General features: G+C 49.2%; 1 protein-coding gene across 3 annotated transcripts in view; it reads right to left on the minus strand.

The window, feature by feature from the left end:
* Nucleotides 1-18,076, minus strand: part of PNPLA1 (patatin like phospholipase domain containing 1) — a 49,345-nt gene that overhangs the window by 19,655 nt on the left and 11,614 nt on the right. For 2 of the 3 annotated variants that reach the window (XM_019456926.2, XM_019456925.2), the window contains exons 2-4: nt 3,483-3,715; nt 2,274-2,339; nt 874-1,083 (exon numbers count right to left, since the gene is read on the minus strand). In XM_019456926.2, coding sequence (XP_019312471.1) covers nt 874-1,083; nt 2,274-2,339; nt 3,483-3,715 — 509 coding nt within the window. Of the gene's footprint in view, nt 1-873; nt 1,084-2,273; nt 2,340-3,482; nt 3,716-4,699; nt 4,774-18,076 lie in introns of those variants that run through there. The other variant, XM_019456927.2, reaches the window with a different exon arrangement.

Raw genomic sequence — 18,076 nt, forward strand, 5'->3', positions numbered from 1 at the left:
CCATAGCCTGGCTAAGCATAATAGGGTTTTGAGTGTGAGTTTTGTAAATAATAATTAGACTGTAAGTCACAAAACTGGCTTAGAGGAGTTATCATTCAAACAACAATTACTGAGAACCTTCTATCAGCAATGCCCTTTGTAGACACGGTGAGTATAGTCAAAGAAATGAGTAAAGCTTGATGCCTGCTTCTAGGATCACACTTCTGTGCTGAAGAAAGACATGTATTTTGTAAGTGATAAAAAAAACAATTTTTTAAAACAAACTTTATTTTTGGGGCACCTGGTGGCTCAGTTGGTTAAGCATCCAGCTTGGCTCAGGTCATGATCTCACGGTTCATGAGTTTGAGTCCCGTATCAGGTTCTCTGCTGTCAGCATAGAGCCCACTTTGGATCCTCTGTCCCCCTCTCTCTCCACCCCTACTCCACTCGTGCTCTCTCTCTCTCTCAAAAATAAATAAACAGTAAAAAAAAATAGACTTTATTTTTTTAGAGCAGTTTTGGAAATTTAAAAATAAAAACAAAAACCAAGACGCCGGCTGGATTTGGCCCATGGGCCATCATGGCTGATGCCTACATTACATGTCAGAGGGGAAATGCTCAGGTGACATTTCTCTCAGCAGTTCTGACATATCTCATTTTACAGGGGGGAAAAAATTGAGACTGGGAGCACTTAGGGGTCTCATTCACATAGCTGGTTCGTGGCAAGGCCAGGAATCAGGTTTAGAAGGAAGTTTAAGGAGACGTAGATGGAGCTGTGTGGGCCCCATTGGCTCCCCGGCCTCACCACCAGTCCTTGCCCCCCTCTCCCAGTCCTCACCACCAGTCCCTGCCCCCCTCTCCCAGTCCTCCTCCCTTCCACGTCTGTCCTCTCACCAGCAGGTCTGGCGGGAACAAGGCATGGGTCATCCTGGCAATGTTCTCCAGGGAGAACTGGAAGGAGCAGTTGAACATGCGGAAGTCGTGGAAGATGGCGGGGCAGTCCCGGGGGCAGATGTCTTGCTGCCCGCTGAAGGTAGAGATGGTGATAGAGTCGGTCCAGAAGGAGCAGGGCTGCATGCCCGTGAAGCCCCCATCGATGTAGCGCTATGGGGGGCAGGAAGAGTGATAAATGCTCATCTGGGGTCAGAGGTCCTCTTCCCCACCCAGGGAGTACACCCAGGAAATGGGTCCCTTGGGACAAACCTTGAGACCCAGGTCCAGGTGGGTGCGTGGTGTGTCCACGGTGGCCCCCAAACTCCCAGCCCAGTGCTCTGTCCCTACACTGTGTCCCCACAGCCGTCTCAGTGGTGCTGAGGTGGGGCTCCCAGGCCTCTGTGGGGAGAAGGCCTTCCATACTCTGGATAGAGCAGGAGCAAATGCTCCTCCATACACCTCCCCTCCCAGGCTACCCCACCTGAACCACTCAACTGTTGAAGGGGGCCCTGGGGATGGAGCCTGTTCCCGTGGCCTTTTGAGAAGGTGAACACAAGGTGGGTCCGTGCAGGTCTCTCCAGACCGCCGTGGGTCCACACTGCCTCCCTCTTTCAGGTCAGGTATCCTCAGCACTCTCCAGGGCACCCCTGATCATGGCCTGGCCACCAGCCACCACACTTCCCTTCCCTCCTGGGGCTTCTGTTTCCTCAACTATGAACACAGGACCACAGATCCTGAAGCTCTAACTCTCTGGGGTGCCTGGGAAGTACCCAGCTGACATGTAATATGTGCTCCATCTACTAGCTGAATCCTGGGTCTTATTTTCTTTCTATATAAAATGAGAAGGGGGCATGAGTTAGACCCTCTTCCTCGGAGGGTGGGGCCTGGACCCGTAGCACTGGCATCAGCCGAAGCTGGTTAGAGGTGCAGAGTCTCTGGCTCCAGGCCTAGTGAATCAGATTTTGCATTATTTTACAAGACCTCCCTGGGTGATTCATATGCACTAGCCTAGATGACGTTAAAGGTCCCCATTGTTCCAGGTACCAATATCACAGGATCTGTATCCTACATTCTCTGTCAAGAATGAGAAAATCCAGCAAGCCTATGGAGTTTTGACTAGCCAGGCTCAATAATGGGTTGGTGGTCCAGAGTGAAGCCCGATATAGGGAGGGGAAGTTCATCTTAAAGCCCCAGAAATCCGTCTACACTGGGAATTCTAAGTAGAAAAACACAAGAATCTCTCCAACTCTTGGTCTTTCCACTGAATCCTGAGACCACCCCCAACCCTCCCAGATGGGGGCCATAGGGACCCGAGGCACCCCTGGGTCCTGGCTCACCCCCTCCCACGCCAAAGCACTCACCACGCCCCGGTAAGTTGGAGGAATGAGGCCGCAGTACACGGGGACAAAGCAGCTGCAGTAGAGTGCCTGTGGGGAGAGAAGGGGCTGAGACACGTTGGCAGCTGGGTAGGGAGGGCTCACCAGCAGGCTTCTGGGTCACCACCATCCTGGCCCTTCTTAAATCCAAGGCAGACGCACTGCCCTGGGGAGCAGAGCCTCGAGTTCAATTCCTGGCCTGGCCCTAACTAGCTGGGTCCTCGTTACCCTACTAGGTAGTCAGGGCCCGATATCCCAGCTTTAAAGAGAGGGAGCCGCCTCAGTGACCTCCAGGGTCCTTTCTAGCACCATGTCTCCACGAATCCAGTGGAACCCAACAACCATTCATGTATGTGTGGCCAGGTCCAGGCTCTGGAATCAAAGGAGGGTGAGATGCCCACCCTTAACGAATGCCCAACGAGGGAGAGTAAGCATGTCATTTACTAATGACAGTACATGGTGAGACAGGTGCCGCGATGGAGATGAGCCAGGGCACTGTGGCCCCAAAAGAGGAGTATCCAACCCAGGGGAGTGTGGGGCAGGCTGGTGATGATGGAACGTACCCAGAAAGAGCAACTGGAGTCTTGTCAAGCAGGTGAAGTGAGCTGGGAAGGAGGGAAGGGCATCCCAGGCAGAGCACCGCAGGTGCAAAGGCACAGAGGCCTGCTTTCTGTGGTTTGCTCTGGTTGGCATGAGTAAGAGTGGAGCTGATAGAAGAGGGCTTGGAGAGAAAAGTCTTGAAGAGCTGAGTGCTAATAAACCCAGGGGGACACGAAGTAGGTGGAGGAGGTGTCCACACCCACTGCCTATTCATTCCCCCACGGCCACGATCATGGCCGTGCCAGTGTGGGGCTGTGAGGATGGGTGGCAGGGCCTTGTATTCAGGAGAGGAGAAGGGGGTGGAGATATGGGACAGAGGGAGGGGCCCGGAGAAGGGGCCCCTTAACCCTTTTGTCCTGAAAATTGGGCAGACCCACAGCGCTGTCCAACAGTAATCATTCATGACTGAAATTTATATTAATGAGCATCAAACAGTGCACAGAGTGCCCTTTCCGAAGCGATGCCCCACTGGGTGATAATTCAACCTTTTTGTCAAGGGCCGTTGGAAGACAGGCGACAGAATGGGGGACCGTCTCCACAAACTGGGCCCCACTCCCTGGGCCCCGCCCCCACACCCTGGGCCCCGCCCCTTGCCTCGATGAGCTCTTCCTTGGATGTGTACTCTGAAACCACGACACTCTCTCCATCTGTGAACCGCGTGAGGGACACGTGGAGCTTCCCCGTGGCGGCCTTGTAAGAGTCCTCAGGCAGGACCTTGTACAGAAACTGCCTCATCATCTGCACCATCTTGCAAGATGGGGACAAGGGTCCCAGGAAGGATTTCTTCACCTCGGCCACACCTACATTGAGGACCCTGAGGTACTCATCTGTGGAGGAAGCAGAGAGGAGCCGGCGGTCAGCAGCTCTTGGACAAGAGGGGTCGCTGATGACTATGCCACCTCCCGCCGTCTCCAACAGATGGGAAACCCTAGAATTCAGAAGCAGGGCTGGTCCCCGGAGTCGGCTTGTCGTTCTGCGCACGAGGAGAACAAGGCGCGAAGAATGAAGTCACTGGCTCCAGAGAGTCCACGGCTAGTCAATGGCAGAACTAGACCCAGGCATCCTGCCTCCTTTCATATCGAGGGTAGGGGACCGCTTTCCTACCCTGCACTGTTTTCTCCTGCGTCCAGTCACCACATCTGGAAATCTACTACTGGACTACATTCTTCTGGGGTCTTAGGGGCTTTTTGCCCTGGGTGAGATTCCTCTTAAAACACTGATACGGTGGAAAGCCTTCACCAAGTGACACCTTGTGACACTTGCTTAGTGCCCACTAAATCTGTGAGCAGGGAAGGGGCACTGGCCTTGAGGCGAACTTTGTCTTGAAACAATTGCGTCATCTTCCCTTTATAGCCCCTGGTACAGGCGTGAGAGAGAGAAGGCCCTGAGGTGTGGAGTACAAAGGCCAGGTCTCCGGGATGGGGAGAGGAACCTTCTCCCTCCTTCTGGGAAGAACAGGTTGCATAAGGACCTACCCATGCGAGATGGGGTTTGAAGGGCAGATGTGTTGTTCAGGGGATTGCAGAGAAAGGTGTAACCTGTCTCCAGAATTCCCCTGGGGACGTTAGGCTTGTCAGCTCAAAAAGAAACTGCAATCTTGCCAGATTCTCACAGCAACACTATGAGGTAGGTATTTCCAACCTCATTTTACTGATCCGGAGACCGAGGCTTGGAGAGATAATATAACTGGCCCAAGGTCAACGCCCTGGCGAGAGCACAAAGTGGGATTTTAACCTAGATCCCAGAACCCATCCTGCTCCCACTCCACTAAGCCACAAGCTTCTAGAGCCGGGCCTGTACCTGTTACTCACCAGTTGCTGTTAATGTCTACCCTGTGCAAACCCTCTGGCAAAATCGGAAGCAGAAATAGCATTTGGGAAGTTGGGCAGTTAGGAGCTCTCCGGCCCTGGAGGTAATTAAGCAGAGGTGGGGCAAGTACCTCAGTCAGAGGACTTATCGAAGAGATTCCTGCGTGAGTGCTAAGATTCCTTCCAACGTGGAGATTCTTAGATTCTTGTGGGGGTGCCCGGCAATATATCTGGGGAGTTATCGCGGTGGATATTATTTTCCTACTTACAAACAGAGCGGCTGAGGAGGCACAGAGAGGTTAAGTGATTTGCCCAAAGTTACACACAGCAATTTAGAGACAAACCAAAGCTCGGGACTCTCTACACCTTCATGTTTTACAGTTGAGATTATTTCCCGTTAATCCTGGAGGTGGATAGGATAAAGAGATTTAGCATCGTTTTACAGATGTAGAAACTGAGGCAGAGAGAAGCTAAGTGCCTTGTCTGAGGTCGGACAGCCAGGCAGTGTTTGCTTCCACTCTAAACCCCACCTTCTTCCCCTGGGCTTTGGACTGATCCCAGAGGCTGAGCCAGCTGGGTTGCCATGGTGACAGCCTTCTTTTCTCCCCCCACCGACATCCAGAATCACAGCTGCATATGTGTAGTAGGGACTGACCTGAGCGACAGAGAATCGTAGCTGTCACCCTCTTACAGGGGAGGGTGCTCCTGACAGGTGGGAAGGCCCTGCAGTTTTGGTAAGGCCGGCTTTACCATGTGCCAACAACTTGTACCAACAGCGTTTTCCCTCAAGGGAGGGCGATGGCCAGCTCACCAGTAGTGAAGTGACTACGCATTTGGACGCCAAGAGGCTAGGTCACAGAGTTCTCGCCCACAAGACCAGTCAGGATGGGGAGGCAAACCAGGGTGGGGGCATGCCATTTCAATGAGCAGCTTGAGTGGCCTTGCATGGGTTGGTGGCCTTTCCCACAACGCCTGTGGGCCAGGAACCCCTGGTTGAGCTTGCCCCCACACACCTGAACTCCCGGCAGGAGATGCTCACTGGGACTGCTGGAAGAAAATTTGCTCCCATTGCACAAGAAACACATGTTCCTCGTGGAAAAAAAATAATTTTGAAAAATGCAGAGAAGCAAAGAGATAAAAATTGAAGGGTTTTGGGATCCCTCCAACCGGAGATTAACATCTAGTTTATGTCTTCCCGGATTATATATTTTATTACATGTATTCTACTTATAAGAATACATACATGGAGTCATATAATATACATTATTTTGTAATTGATTGGTTTTTTTTAACCTAATAAATCATGTCTTTCCACATCAGTAAGTACCTATTTATAACCCAATTTACACGCAGCGTGGAAAGCTTTTGTAAGGTTGTACCATTATTTACCGAGGAAGTCCCCAGTAGGGGTCGGTTATTTATTTTGTTTCTTTGCTTTGTCTATGCTTTTCTATGTTTCTTTGCTTTTCAATGCTGCAGTGAAGAATCTCATGCTAATTGTGTGTGTGTGTGTGTGTGTGTGTGTGTGTGTGTGTGTGCGTGCGCGCGCCTATGTCTTGTTCTTAATTATTTTCTTTAGGATAAATTCCTAGAGGTGGGAATGCTAGGTCAAAGGCATGCATGTTTCATCTTGCAATGCTTATTTGAATCATGGCATTTGTGTATTATCCATTTACAGCTTACTCTCAGCTCTTCATGAGTGGTGATGGGTGACGGGGACAAAGCAGTGACCGAGATAATAGAAATAGTATAGACCTCTCCAATATACTGACATCTGAAAATGGCGCTGTCTTGAAATCAGCAGTGCTCAAGCCAGAATCATGTAGCCAGGGAGGGAGGGGACAGGAGATTGTCTGATTTCTCCCACTCGGGTGCCCAGTTTAACCTTCTTTCTTGCTGCGCATTGGGACTGTATAGCAAAGGATGCCTTTATCTCTGCCTCTCCTTGTTTCCTTTTCGAGGGCTCTCTGTGTGTGTCCCTGTCGTCAACATCTCTGACCATCCCTTTCTCTGTCTCTCTTTGTCTCTCTCTCCCTTCTTTCTCCCTCTTTTCCCAGCCGAGAGAGAAGCAACTAATCTTCTGGTTAAACAAGTCTCTGCTGGTAGAGAGTCAAGTGTTTAGCATAGCAATTGCTGGATGCTGGGAGGAGGGATAAATTTAGCTTGCTTCTTTATCTCTGTACTTTCCAGCACCTTCTCCCATTTAAAGGCCTCCTTCCAAGCTGCAGTCTGCTGGGCTCCGAGACACAGTATCCCACACTGACCACAGCAAGATGGGATTTAAAAGCAGCACCACAGGAAACTCAAGGTTGGCTCTCCCACCCCAGCCCACACTTGCCACATTCATTTCTGCTTCCTCCCACCTCCTTTCGCACCTTTTATTATCTAAGTGCAGTCTGTCTCCCAAGCCAAGAAGAAGATTCTTTGGGGGAAGATCCTTATGGTCCTCGCCTCTCTAAGGCCTATCACTGCACCCCGCCTGCGGAAGGCCCTTCAGAAACCTTTGCTAGAAGCTGGAAACGCCTCAAGGACAAGGGATGGGCCATACTCACCTTTGCCCACCAAGCAAGTGCCCACGACACTTGATGGGCGTTCAATATTTATTCAGTATGTGAACAAAGAAACATAAAAACCTGACAGGGAGGAAAAGCAAGCATTGGAGATGCTCCCAGGGAAGAGCTACTTGACTTAATTACCTAGTAAAAGCCTGAAGGCAAGGTCATCCCAGAGAGATGGATAGATAACAGGGTCAACGGTATTGATAACTGTGGCCAATTGACCAAATTTTATGCATCTGTCGTGCCAAGAATTTCAATAGAAAAATAAATACATAAGATCCTGGGACTGGGAGGTTTTGAAGGGCATTTGGAAGCTACTCCGGGTCTTAGCCACTCAGAGAGTCGTTTTACTCTTTTTAGGACCAGATCCATTTCTTGGAAAGAGGGCAGGCTGTGGAGCCAGGGAGATGTGGTTAAAATCCCAGCTTTGCCACATACTATCTGGGCCATCACTGGCAAGTCAAGTAAGTTCTTCCAGTCCCAATTTTAGAATCTATCAAATGGGAATAATACTACCTTACTGGGTTGTGATGAGGCAGATCGCTTTTTAGGTGCCTGCACAGAGTACTCGCTCTATCAGTTATGCCAGGAATTCTCCTTGTGACCACGGAGAAGTCTTCTTGATGTTTCTGGCTTTCGGCTTTCTCATTTGAACTGGGGACAATGATCCCTGCCCCCACATCTTTATCGAGGTGGGCTCAGGCTCACTTTTGGATGCAAAGGAGCAAAGTAAAAACACCGTGGAGACGGGACAGTGTGCCTCTGTTTCAGGGTGCAGTAAGGTGCTAGGTCAGCTGTAATGTAGTGCTGTTGCTATCCACACTCTCTCCCTCTCTTGCCAACTTGGGGGGCTCTACAGATTTAGGAGGGAAAAGGGGCAGGGCTTAGAAGTATCACTGAGGAGGAAGGAATAAGATATATGTTTATCTTATGTATTTGCTTAAATCTAATGCCTCTCCCCCCTCCCCTCCATCTCTTTGTGAGACCAAGGATGGTCTCAATCTGGCTTATCCTTTCGTCCCTAGCGCCCGATATGGTGCCCGGAACACGGTAGGCACTTAATAAACATGATTGCATGCATGCATAATGAATAAATGAATGAACCTCAGGAATCGAAGGAGGGCACTGAGGTCCAGAGAGAGAAGCAGCTTATCCGAGGTGCCCCGAGAATAAACCCGCTTCTCTTCCCCTCCTCCACACGGCCTCTTGCTAAGTGAAAAATCCTAGAAAGATGGGCACGTGGCGGCCGACAACTTAAACTGCTGGGGATCTCCTTCACAGGGTGCCCGGATGGGGTCTGCGGAGGCGCGGGGTAGATCTGCGGTGGAGGATGGGACTGAGCGGCCCCAGTCTCCCGCGGACTGGTAGCCTAGCAACCTCCGGCTCAGCCAATCACCGCCAGGCGCCCCCCCATCTCCTCCCCCCCCCACCCCCCCCCCACCCCCCGCCGCCGGCCGTGCTTCCCAGCAGCGGGCGCGGTAAGCAGGGGGGAAGCGGGCGGCGCAGCAGCCCCAGGGGAGGCGGCGGCGAGCAGAGCTGCGTTCCCAGGAAAGCCCTGCAATTCTCGGAGTCCCTGCATGGAGCACCTGGGAGTGTGCAGCTCCTACCTGGTCCCTAATTGTAGGCTGAATTATAGGCTGCCTATCCCTGTGGGTGTATCCTGACTGCCCGACTGCACTATAATAATAAAAATTCTTATTATCTTAACAACAGTCATTTACCCATTCGCGCTTGCGATCTCAGTGTTTCTTCACAGTGACAGCGTGCCCCTGAGGGGTAGTGACCCTGGTTTTATTCACCTTTTTATTTCCATACCCCACACGGCAGGGGCATTGATTGAAAAACGATTTGGCTTGAAGCCGCAGCGTGGCCACTGGAAGATCCAGAGAGACCTTCTGGGGCAGCGATTTTTCAGTCGGGGAGCCTTTATTCAAAAGACACCTCAAGCGGAAATCCGATATATACAACAGCTAGAAACAGGGCTGTTCTAGGTTGAAGCCAAGTGGGGTCTCAGACCCTGCCCAATCGCCCCATCCCGCCCTAGGAAGGAGGCTGCTGAAAGCAGCCGAAGATTCTAGGAGCCTAGGTCAAAATACGAAACCAGACGAAATCCTCTTATTTTCCGAATTAGAAACCGAGCCCAGGATAAAGATGACACTCAATAAATCCAGCTGGATGGCTGTATGGTTGGATGGTTGGATGGACAGAGAAATGAATAAAGATGGTTATCCCATAGGCCACAGTCTATGTTAACAGAAACTGGAACTAGAATGTGTGAGAAAATTCACATTTTTCTACTCTGTTCTGAATGCATTACAGGCTTTTGCCAAAGGCAAAACCACTCTGACCTAGTAAGCACTTAAAAAAACAAAACCTCAAAGCCAATACTCTTCTACGGATAATAACAATCTTTCACACAGACCTTTTTCTAGCCCGAAGAGTTTACTAAATTGGCTTTAAAAGTTCATATCAGCTTATATCAGGTTGCCATGGAAACAGCAGTGCTTCCCTGCGGTTCATACCTGGGTTCCTGTCAAGGTACCCATGGGGGTCTTTCCAGGACTGCGGCCTCACCCTGCCCCTGTGTGCCTCTTCCCAGAATCCAGGCACAATCTCCCTGACTTGTCACTGAAGGATCTACTGATCGAGTGGAGATAAAACAGGCAGAGAGGGAATGTATCTAGAAAGTTCTCTGGAACCTCAGAATGTTCTCAGGGTCGTTGCCTCTGCTCTTTTCTCTCTGACTGTTTTCTGTGGTGGACCAGAAGTCTCTTCGGGATCTTGCTCCAAGGTAGAAACCAGTATTGTCCCCTTTCCAGGCTGTGGCCTATCCCGCCCTACAGACTCTCCTCGAACTACTGAGGGGACCCTACAGTAGTACAAGAGCTGCGAACTTGTCACCCACTAGTCTTAAAAGTTGTTTTTGTTTCGTTTTACTTTGTATTTTGTTTTGTTTTGTTTTCTGTGTGTGTTGCGGTGGGGAGGGGAGCAGGGTCAAAAGACCTCCAAGTGAGTCTCTGCTAAACAGAAAAAAGGCCATCCCTGAATATCTCCTCATTCAAGAGATGTTCAAATTAGGGTGCCACTGTGGAGGAACACCTGTGTCTCCCTCTCTCCAAACCATGGTAACGCAAGTTCATTTCTGCCAACTGGAGACATTCACTGCCCTGCTGTCCGAGACTTTGGAGAGTCAGCTCTCTCCATCCATGTCATAGGAGTCTTTTCTTTTTTTTTTTTTTTGAAGCTCTCCAAATACATTTTATTTTCATTAAATGTCTAATCTATGTCATGGGAGTCTTGAAGTTCTCTTGAGACCACAGTGTTCTCGTTTATGACACTTAGCACGTTTGACACTTAGCACTTTCTGGTGCTGAGGGCTGAGCCGGGCTCTGAGGCCTCATTGTCTCATTTAATCTTCACGACTCCTTTGAGGTAGGTACTAGGGTTATCTCTTTATACCGCAGGAAACAGAGGCTCACCAGTAACTTGCTCAAGGGCGCACAGCTGGAAAGCCGCAGAGCTAGGCCTCCAAAGCCTGTGTGCTTTCCACCACTTCGTCTCTCAGAGCCTCATACTTCCCACTGTGAGGCAAGGGGGTGGTTCTCACGAAGGCTCTTGGGATCTGCCTTTCTGGGACTTAGCTTAGGCACACTTCCTAAGGGCTCAGATGTCCCCGGGAGACAGGAAGTCTCCCTTTAGAGCAACGGATCCCAAACCACACCTTCAAATATATGTTCTTCTATCCCCACACCCAAAGCCCCTCCTCAGGGGCAGTCTGTCTCAACTCTTCTGGGTAAACACAAGTGCACAATCCTGCTTACTTCCCTTCGACACGCACTTTTTAAAAAATATAATATTTTATTTGTAAGTAATCTCTACACCCAACCTGGGGCTCAAACTCACAACCCTGACATCAAGAGCCACACGCTCTTGGACTGAGCCAGCCAGGCGCCAAACCCCCCGCCCCCCATCTTTTTTTTTGACCATACAGACCTCACCCTTAAGTCCAGCTTAAGATCTGGGCCCCCTCCCTGAAGCCCTCCCTGCTCACCCTCGCTCTTAGCTCTCTGTCTCTCCTTACTGTCCACACCGTTTATATCAGGCTGTCTTGAGTGGCTTGTCCTGTGTCTCTGGCCAGCTGCATCCCTTGAGGACAAGGCCTGTATTAAGAATATCCTTCCCCCCATACTGCCTAGCACAGTGTTGAACACTTAGTATTCAAGGTATTCAAGAATGAATAAATAAATTATTTAATGTTCCATAAGTAGGGACTATTTCTGTTTTGTTCCCCATTATGCCCTTGGCACTTAATTTAGTACCTGGCACGCTGTAGGAACTTAATAAATGTTTGCTGAAAGAACTAATAAACATGTTTTAAAAATGAATGAATGACGGGTGACCGGGTGGCTCAGCTGGTTAGGTATCCGACTTGATTTCGGCTTAGGTCATGATCTCGAGGTTCCTGAGTTGGAGCCCCCATCAGGCTCTGCGCTGACAGTGTGGACCCTGCTTGGGATTCTCTCTACCCTGCCCCCCCCCTTCTGCCCCTCCCCCACTCTCATTCTCTCTCTCTCTCTCTCTCTCTCTGTTTCTTTCAAAATAAATAAACTTTAAAAATGAATGAATGAATGAATAAATGAGTGAATGAATGAATGATGAGCTGAAGAAGGAGATCAAAGAACCTCTTTTCTACTGCACTGACAGGAATCTTTCCAGCTGTGAGAAAGCAAACCACAGGGCAATTTTCTCTGTCAAGCCTGGTCCTAATTCTTGCCCCCACATCGATGGGCACAAGGCCCTGAGCTGGGGCCAAGAAGGAGATTCTTCCTTACAGGGTGGTTTCACGAGGGCAGAGCTGGAGCAACAGGTCAACTCCTGAGTCAGATGGGAGTCAAACTGATCTGGAGGTTTTATTGTTTGTTTGCCTGTTTTCCCTGTGGAATTGGTTTAGAATTGGTTTAGAAATGGATCCACCAAATGCGAAGAGGGATCCCGGATTAGATCCTGGGGCAGAAAGAAGGACATTACTAGAAAAAACTGGCAAAATCTATAGTTATAATGATGTACCAGTGTTGATGGCTTAGTGTCGACAAGCACATCATAGTTATGAAGACGCTCACATTAGGGGGGACTTGGGTGAAGGACATATCCCACTATCTGTACAACCTCAGCAACTTTTCTGTAAATCTAGCAATATTCCAGAATTAAAATGGAAAGAAACCAAATGTCCATTGACTGATAAATGGACAAAGATGTGGTATACATACACACACACACACACACACACACACACACACACACACAATAGAATACTACTTAATGATCAAAAAGAATGAAATCTTGCCATTTGCAACAACACGGATGGAACTAGAATGTATTATGCAAAGGGAAATCAGTCAGAGAAAGACAAATATCATGTGATTTCACTCCTATGTGGAATTTAGGAAACAAAACAGGGGGCACCTGAGTGGCTCGGTTGGTTATGCATCTGACTTCGGTTCAGGTCATGATCTCACAGTTTGTGGGTTTGAGCCCTGTGTTGAGCTCTGTGCTGACAGTAAGACACTGGAACCTGCTTCAGATTCTGTGTCTCCCTCTCTCTCGGCTCCCCCCGTCCCCGCCCCCGCCCCGCTAGCGCTCTGTCTCTGTCTCCCAAAAATGAATAAAAAACATTAAAACAAAAAAGAAACAAAACAGATGAACATAGAAGAAGGGAAGGAAAAATAAGATTAAATCAAAGAAGGAGGCAAACCATAAGAGACTCTTAGATATAGAGAACAAACTGAGGATTGCTGGAGGTGGGGGTGGGGATGGGCTAAATGGGTGACGGGCATTAAGGAGAGCACTTGTTGGGATGAACATGGGGTGTTTATATGTAAGTGATGAATCACTAAATTCTACTCTGAAATCATTATTATACTGTATGTTAACTAACTTGGATTTAAATACAATTAAAAAAAAAAGTTTATGGGGCGCCTGGGTGGCTCAGTCGGTTGAGCGTCCGACTTCAGCTCAGGTCACAATCTCGCGGTCCGTGAGTTCGAGCCCCGCGTCAGGCTCTGGGCTGGTGGCCCAGAGCCTGGAGCCTGTTTCCGATTCTGTGTCTCCCTCTCTCTCTGCCCCTCCCCCGTTCATGCTCTGTCTCTCTCTGTCTCAAAAATAAATAAATAAATGTTAAAAAAATTAAAAAAAAAAAAAAAAGTTTATTATAATTGAAGTAAAAAAAAAAAAAAAAAAAGACACACATACAGATGACCACGACTGTTAGGCACACAGTGCCCGCCACTCAGCAGGGGGCTCAGTTAATGCCTGCTGATGTTGGGGTGGGGGGAACGGATTGCAGGCTGTCACCCCCTTGAGTTGCTTTGCAAATTGTTAGATGTTTCTACGGTGTAACCAACATATTCAAAGAGTTTTACCAGATTTGCCATTCAATTCTCTTCAACTTAAGAGTCCAGGGGCGCCTGGGTGGCTCAGTCCATTAAGCGTCCAACTTCAGCTCAGGTCACGATCTCGCGGTCCGTGAGTTCAAGCCCCGCGTCGGGCTCTGGGCTCAGAGCCTGGAGCCTGCTTTGGATTCTGTGTCTCCCTCTCTCTCTGCCCCTCCCCCATTCATGCTCTGTCTCTCTCTGTCTCAAAAATAAATAAATGTTTTAAAAAAAAAAAAGAAAGAGTCCAGAAGACTGGGAGAAAAAGAACTTTTATCCACTCGGTTGATCAAACACGTTACTTGGAGTGAGTTAAAAGATCCTGATCTCAACACGGTAGTGCGAGTTACAACCACCATGCAGTGATGTCATTTCTAGCATTTTATAAAAAGTCCTTTTTGCACTTATCATGTCATTTGATCTCATTTTCTTAACCAATGTGCAAATGATCGCCTAGCCGCAGAGTTTGGCAGGAAAGCTGTAGAGTCGCTTGCAAAGCAACACCTAAGCTCATGATTTACGAGGACGGAGAAGGTAGAAATGAAGAGAGAGCTCAGTCTTGGTTTTGTTGTATAAACCCTGGCAAGTTGGCTAATCTCTCCAAATACCTGTTTCCTCCTTTCTAAAATGGGTAGAAATACAGTGTCTGCCTCGTGGGGTTGTGACAAGATGAGAGTAAATAATTCATGCAAGGCGTTGAGCACATTCTAAGTGCTTGATAAATAGCTGTTAATAGCGTGACACTAAGACATGAATCAGGGCAGAGTACTTTTTACGGCCCGTGCTGCCATCTTGGGCAGATAAGTAACTCTGGGGATGATTTCTGATGAAGACATTTTGATTCCAAAAGCGCACCCAGCAGCCGGGATTGAACTCCCGGTTCCATCTGGGACACGTGCACATTATACGCACGCGTGCAAGCGTGACGCCCGCGGGGACACATACACGGGCACGCACGGGAAAAAATGGAGGTTCTCATTCTGGTCTTAAAGAACTTTGGGGAGACTTTCCACTGCAGCAGTACAGGAACATTTCCAGCTTCAGGAATAACCATGACAACAGAGAGCCGGATGTAAAATAAAATTGTGAGACACAGGTGAACTCACCAGAAAGAAGGGGAAGAAAGGAAGGAACTGAAAGTCAGTGCCATGAGAAGAAAGCTGGTAATGTAGTTATCAGACCAGAAACTGGCGTCACAGAGGCGGTAGTCCTGGGCTGTGTGAGGGGCACTGAGACCCCCCCTTAAAGTCGAGACACTCCGATAACTGCTGGACCAGTGAAAGGTGTCAGTAGCTTATCTCTGCCCAGGGCTCTGGGTGAAAAGATAGTCTCTCATAAAAATTCAAAGCCCCCCAAGCCTGCCTTACATGTGGTTTACAGTTAGCATTGACACAGCCTACCAGAGTAATGACCATGAAAATTGATCCTGAGTGGGTGAGAACCCAGGGATGCCTGGCCAGGGCCTGGCAAACCAGCTCAGTTGGGTCCTGTCACTGCCCAGGCCACACAGAATTTGCAAAAAAAACCCAAAAACAAACCACTAAGTCGTTGTACAGATGAGCTCACAATTAAAATATTAAAAATATTGAGGGTGCCTGGGTGGCTCAGTCGGTTGAGCGTCTGACTCTGGATTTCGGCTCAGGTCATGATCCCAGGGTTATGGGATCGAGCCCCGTGCTGGACGCTGTGCTGAGTGTGGAGCCTGCTTGAGATTCTCTCCTTCTGCCCCTCCCCTGCTCGTGCTTACTTGCGCGCGCTCTCTCTCTCTCAAAAGAAAATTAATTGGACAAGGTTGGAGTCTAGTAATCTTTGTGTGTGTGTGGTTTTGTTTTGTTTTGTTTTGTTTTGTTTAAGAGAGAGAGAGGGAGAGAAAGAGACAGACAGACTCTCAAGCAGTCTCCATGCTCAGCGTGGAGCCCAAGGGGCTCGATCCCATGACCCTAGGATCATGACCTGAGCCAAAAGCTACAGTTGGATGCTCCACCAAATAAGCTACCCAGGTAGTAATCTTTGTTTCAATAAGTTTAATAAGTTCATTAGGACATTCTTCGGTGAAATGTGAAAAATGCTGCTTCACCTATGCTTTTCTATTTCAAGAGAATTTTCTTTGTACTGATTCTTCCCTTTGCTCAACATGCCTTCATCAAAGACCTGTTTTGCCAGGCACTGTGCCAGGAACACCATGACTTCCTTCTCCCTCACTGTAATGGCTAAAGGATGTGCTCGCACCCCCAAGTTAGAGATGGGAAAACCGAAGGGGGAGGCAGGTCACTGGCCGGCCAAGGACCCACAGTGATGAGTGGCAGAGCCGGAAAGCCAGCCCCAACCTCCTCCTTCGTGGGAACCGCACTCTCCACCACCCCCGGGGGTCTTGTTCCTCAACTGACCCAAGAAAGGAGTCACCAGGGCCAAGGTTCTCACAAAGTGGTCTTGTCCTCCCAGTACAGGCCCCTGAGGGCCAGTGGGCCCACCGTCTGGAACACACCTGGCCACCTGCCAATGACAATAACTTCAGCCTTGGCTCCAGGGCCTCAGGAGGCCTTTGGTCACTGGAATGGCATGTGGGAGGGAGACCAGGACACCTGTAGTGGACTCCATCTCCGTGGAAGGGTCCTGCCGTGCCATGTATGTGGGGCAGGGTCCCTCTGGTGCTCCCATGTGCCCTGCAGGGGCCTTTGGAAGCCCACTTCCTGTGCAGAAGGACAGCGGGCCTTCCTTTCTGAGAATCAAGCACATTTGCTCCTCAGGGCTCTCAGCCCAGAACACTCTTTTCTCTGAGCTCACGTGGCTCCTCCTCCCTTCCTTCCACCTCGGAGAGGCCTCCCCCGACCAGCGACCAGCGCACCTGAAACCTCACCCTTTAATCCACCCTTTAATCGTTTGCCACACCCTTCTCCTGCTTTATTTTCTCCTTGGAGCATGCACGCTGATGTTTTTCTATGTGTTTGGTTATTCATGGCTTCTTCCATCAGGACGAGGTCAGCTGCACGAGGGCAGACGGCTGTTTTGTTCACTGCTGGAACCTGGAATGAATCAATGACTGGTCTATTTTATCACTGCAATTCAGCCAGATCCTGGTCTTCAACTTCTTTGTCTGCACACTAAGTGGATTAGACTCAAACGGTGGCTTTCAAACTTAAAAATCAATCAATCAATCAATCAATCATTGGAACCTTCCTCTAAATGAAATTTTAAGAAGAATGGAACAATAGCAGGAGTATACTTCAAAAAAAATTTTTTTTAAACGTTCCTTTATATTTGAGAGACAGAGCCCAGTGGGGGAGGGGCAGAGAAAGAGGGGAAACACAGAATCTGAAGCAGGCTCCAGGCTCTGAGCTGTCAGCGCAGAGCCTGATGTGGGCTTGAACCCACAAACTGTGAGATCATGACCCAAGCTGAAGTCGGACACTCAACCGACTAAGCCAGCCAGGCGCCCCCGGGACTATACTTCTTGAAGCTGGGGGGAGGTCCCAGGGCTTTTGTGTGTGTCCTCTCCCTGTTCCCTGGCTCCTCCCTCCCCTCAACCTCCCCTGTTCTCATAGATCGATGGGGTTCTTCGGAACACAGTTTGGAAAACATTGGCCAAAGCAAGGTCCACCTCCAACCAGTTACTTCCTCTCCCAAAGTCTAAATACAATCATCTGTAAAATGAAAAAGTTGGACTCACTGACCTTCCTTCTATGAAATTCTAGTATTATAAGTCTAATCAGCTCCATAAATGCAGAAACTTATCTAAGAGTCAGGTAGACTCCAAGATAGAAATTGCAAAAACACGTTCAACGTCATGCCTGCCAACAGCCAGCAATCATCGGGAGTTTATCAAGCATTTCTTGTTTGACAAGCAGTTTGTGGAGCCACGGGACTCATAAAATCTCAGATTGCTCACCAGCTAGTTGATGAAACAAGACTCATCCCTCGAAACGAAATCATTAAGACAGTCTACCATCAAGTTCTAGAACAGGTAGACAGGTTCTATGGGCAAATGAGAGATCACGGAAAGAGATCCAGTGGGGTAAAATGGGAAGGTACCTTGGAAGAAGGTGACATCTCTCCAGAGAAAACCAGAAGGCCATTTTAGGTAGAGGGTGTAATGGCTGCTGTGTTGCACCGTCCGGGCCCTGTAGCAGGACTGAGGTTCTCACACCCTCAGCTGCCCGGAGGGCAGCCTACTGATGGTTCGGAGCTGAGGCCCTCCCAGCCAACAGAATGGACTTGGCCCGGTGGTTATGGAGTCAGGGTCTTGGTCCCAGGCCGAGACTGAGTTTTCCCTCATTGCCATGTCTCCAGTTATGGTCGTTGTGGCAGAAACTGCTAATTGTCCCCACCATCCATTCTCCGCTTCTTCCTTGGGACTTGAACCTACGGTTTTGAGCCAGACACGTTGGCTTCCCAGA

The sequence above is a fragment of the Panthera pardus genome, unplaced genomic scaffold, assembly GCF_024362965.1.
Source record: "Panthera pardus isolate Hobbes unplaced genomic scaffold, ASM2436296v1 HiC_scaffold_17, whole genome shotgun sequence".
Taxonomy (NCBI): Eukaryota; Metazoa; Chordata; class Mammalia; order Carnivora; family Felidae; genus Panthera; species Panthera pardus.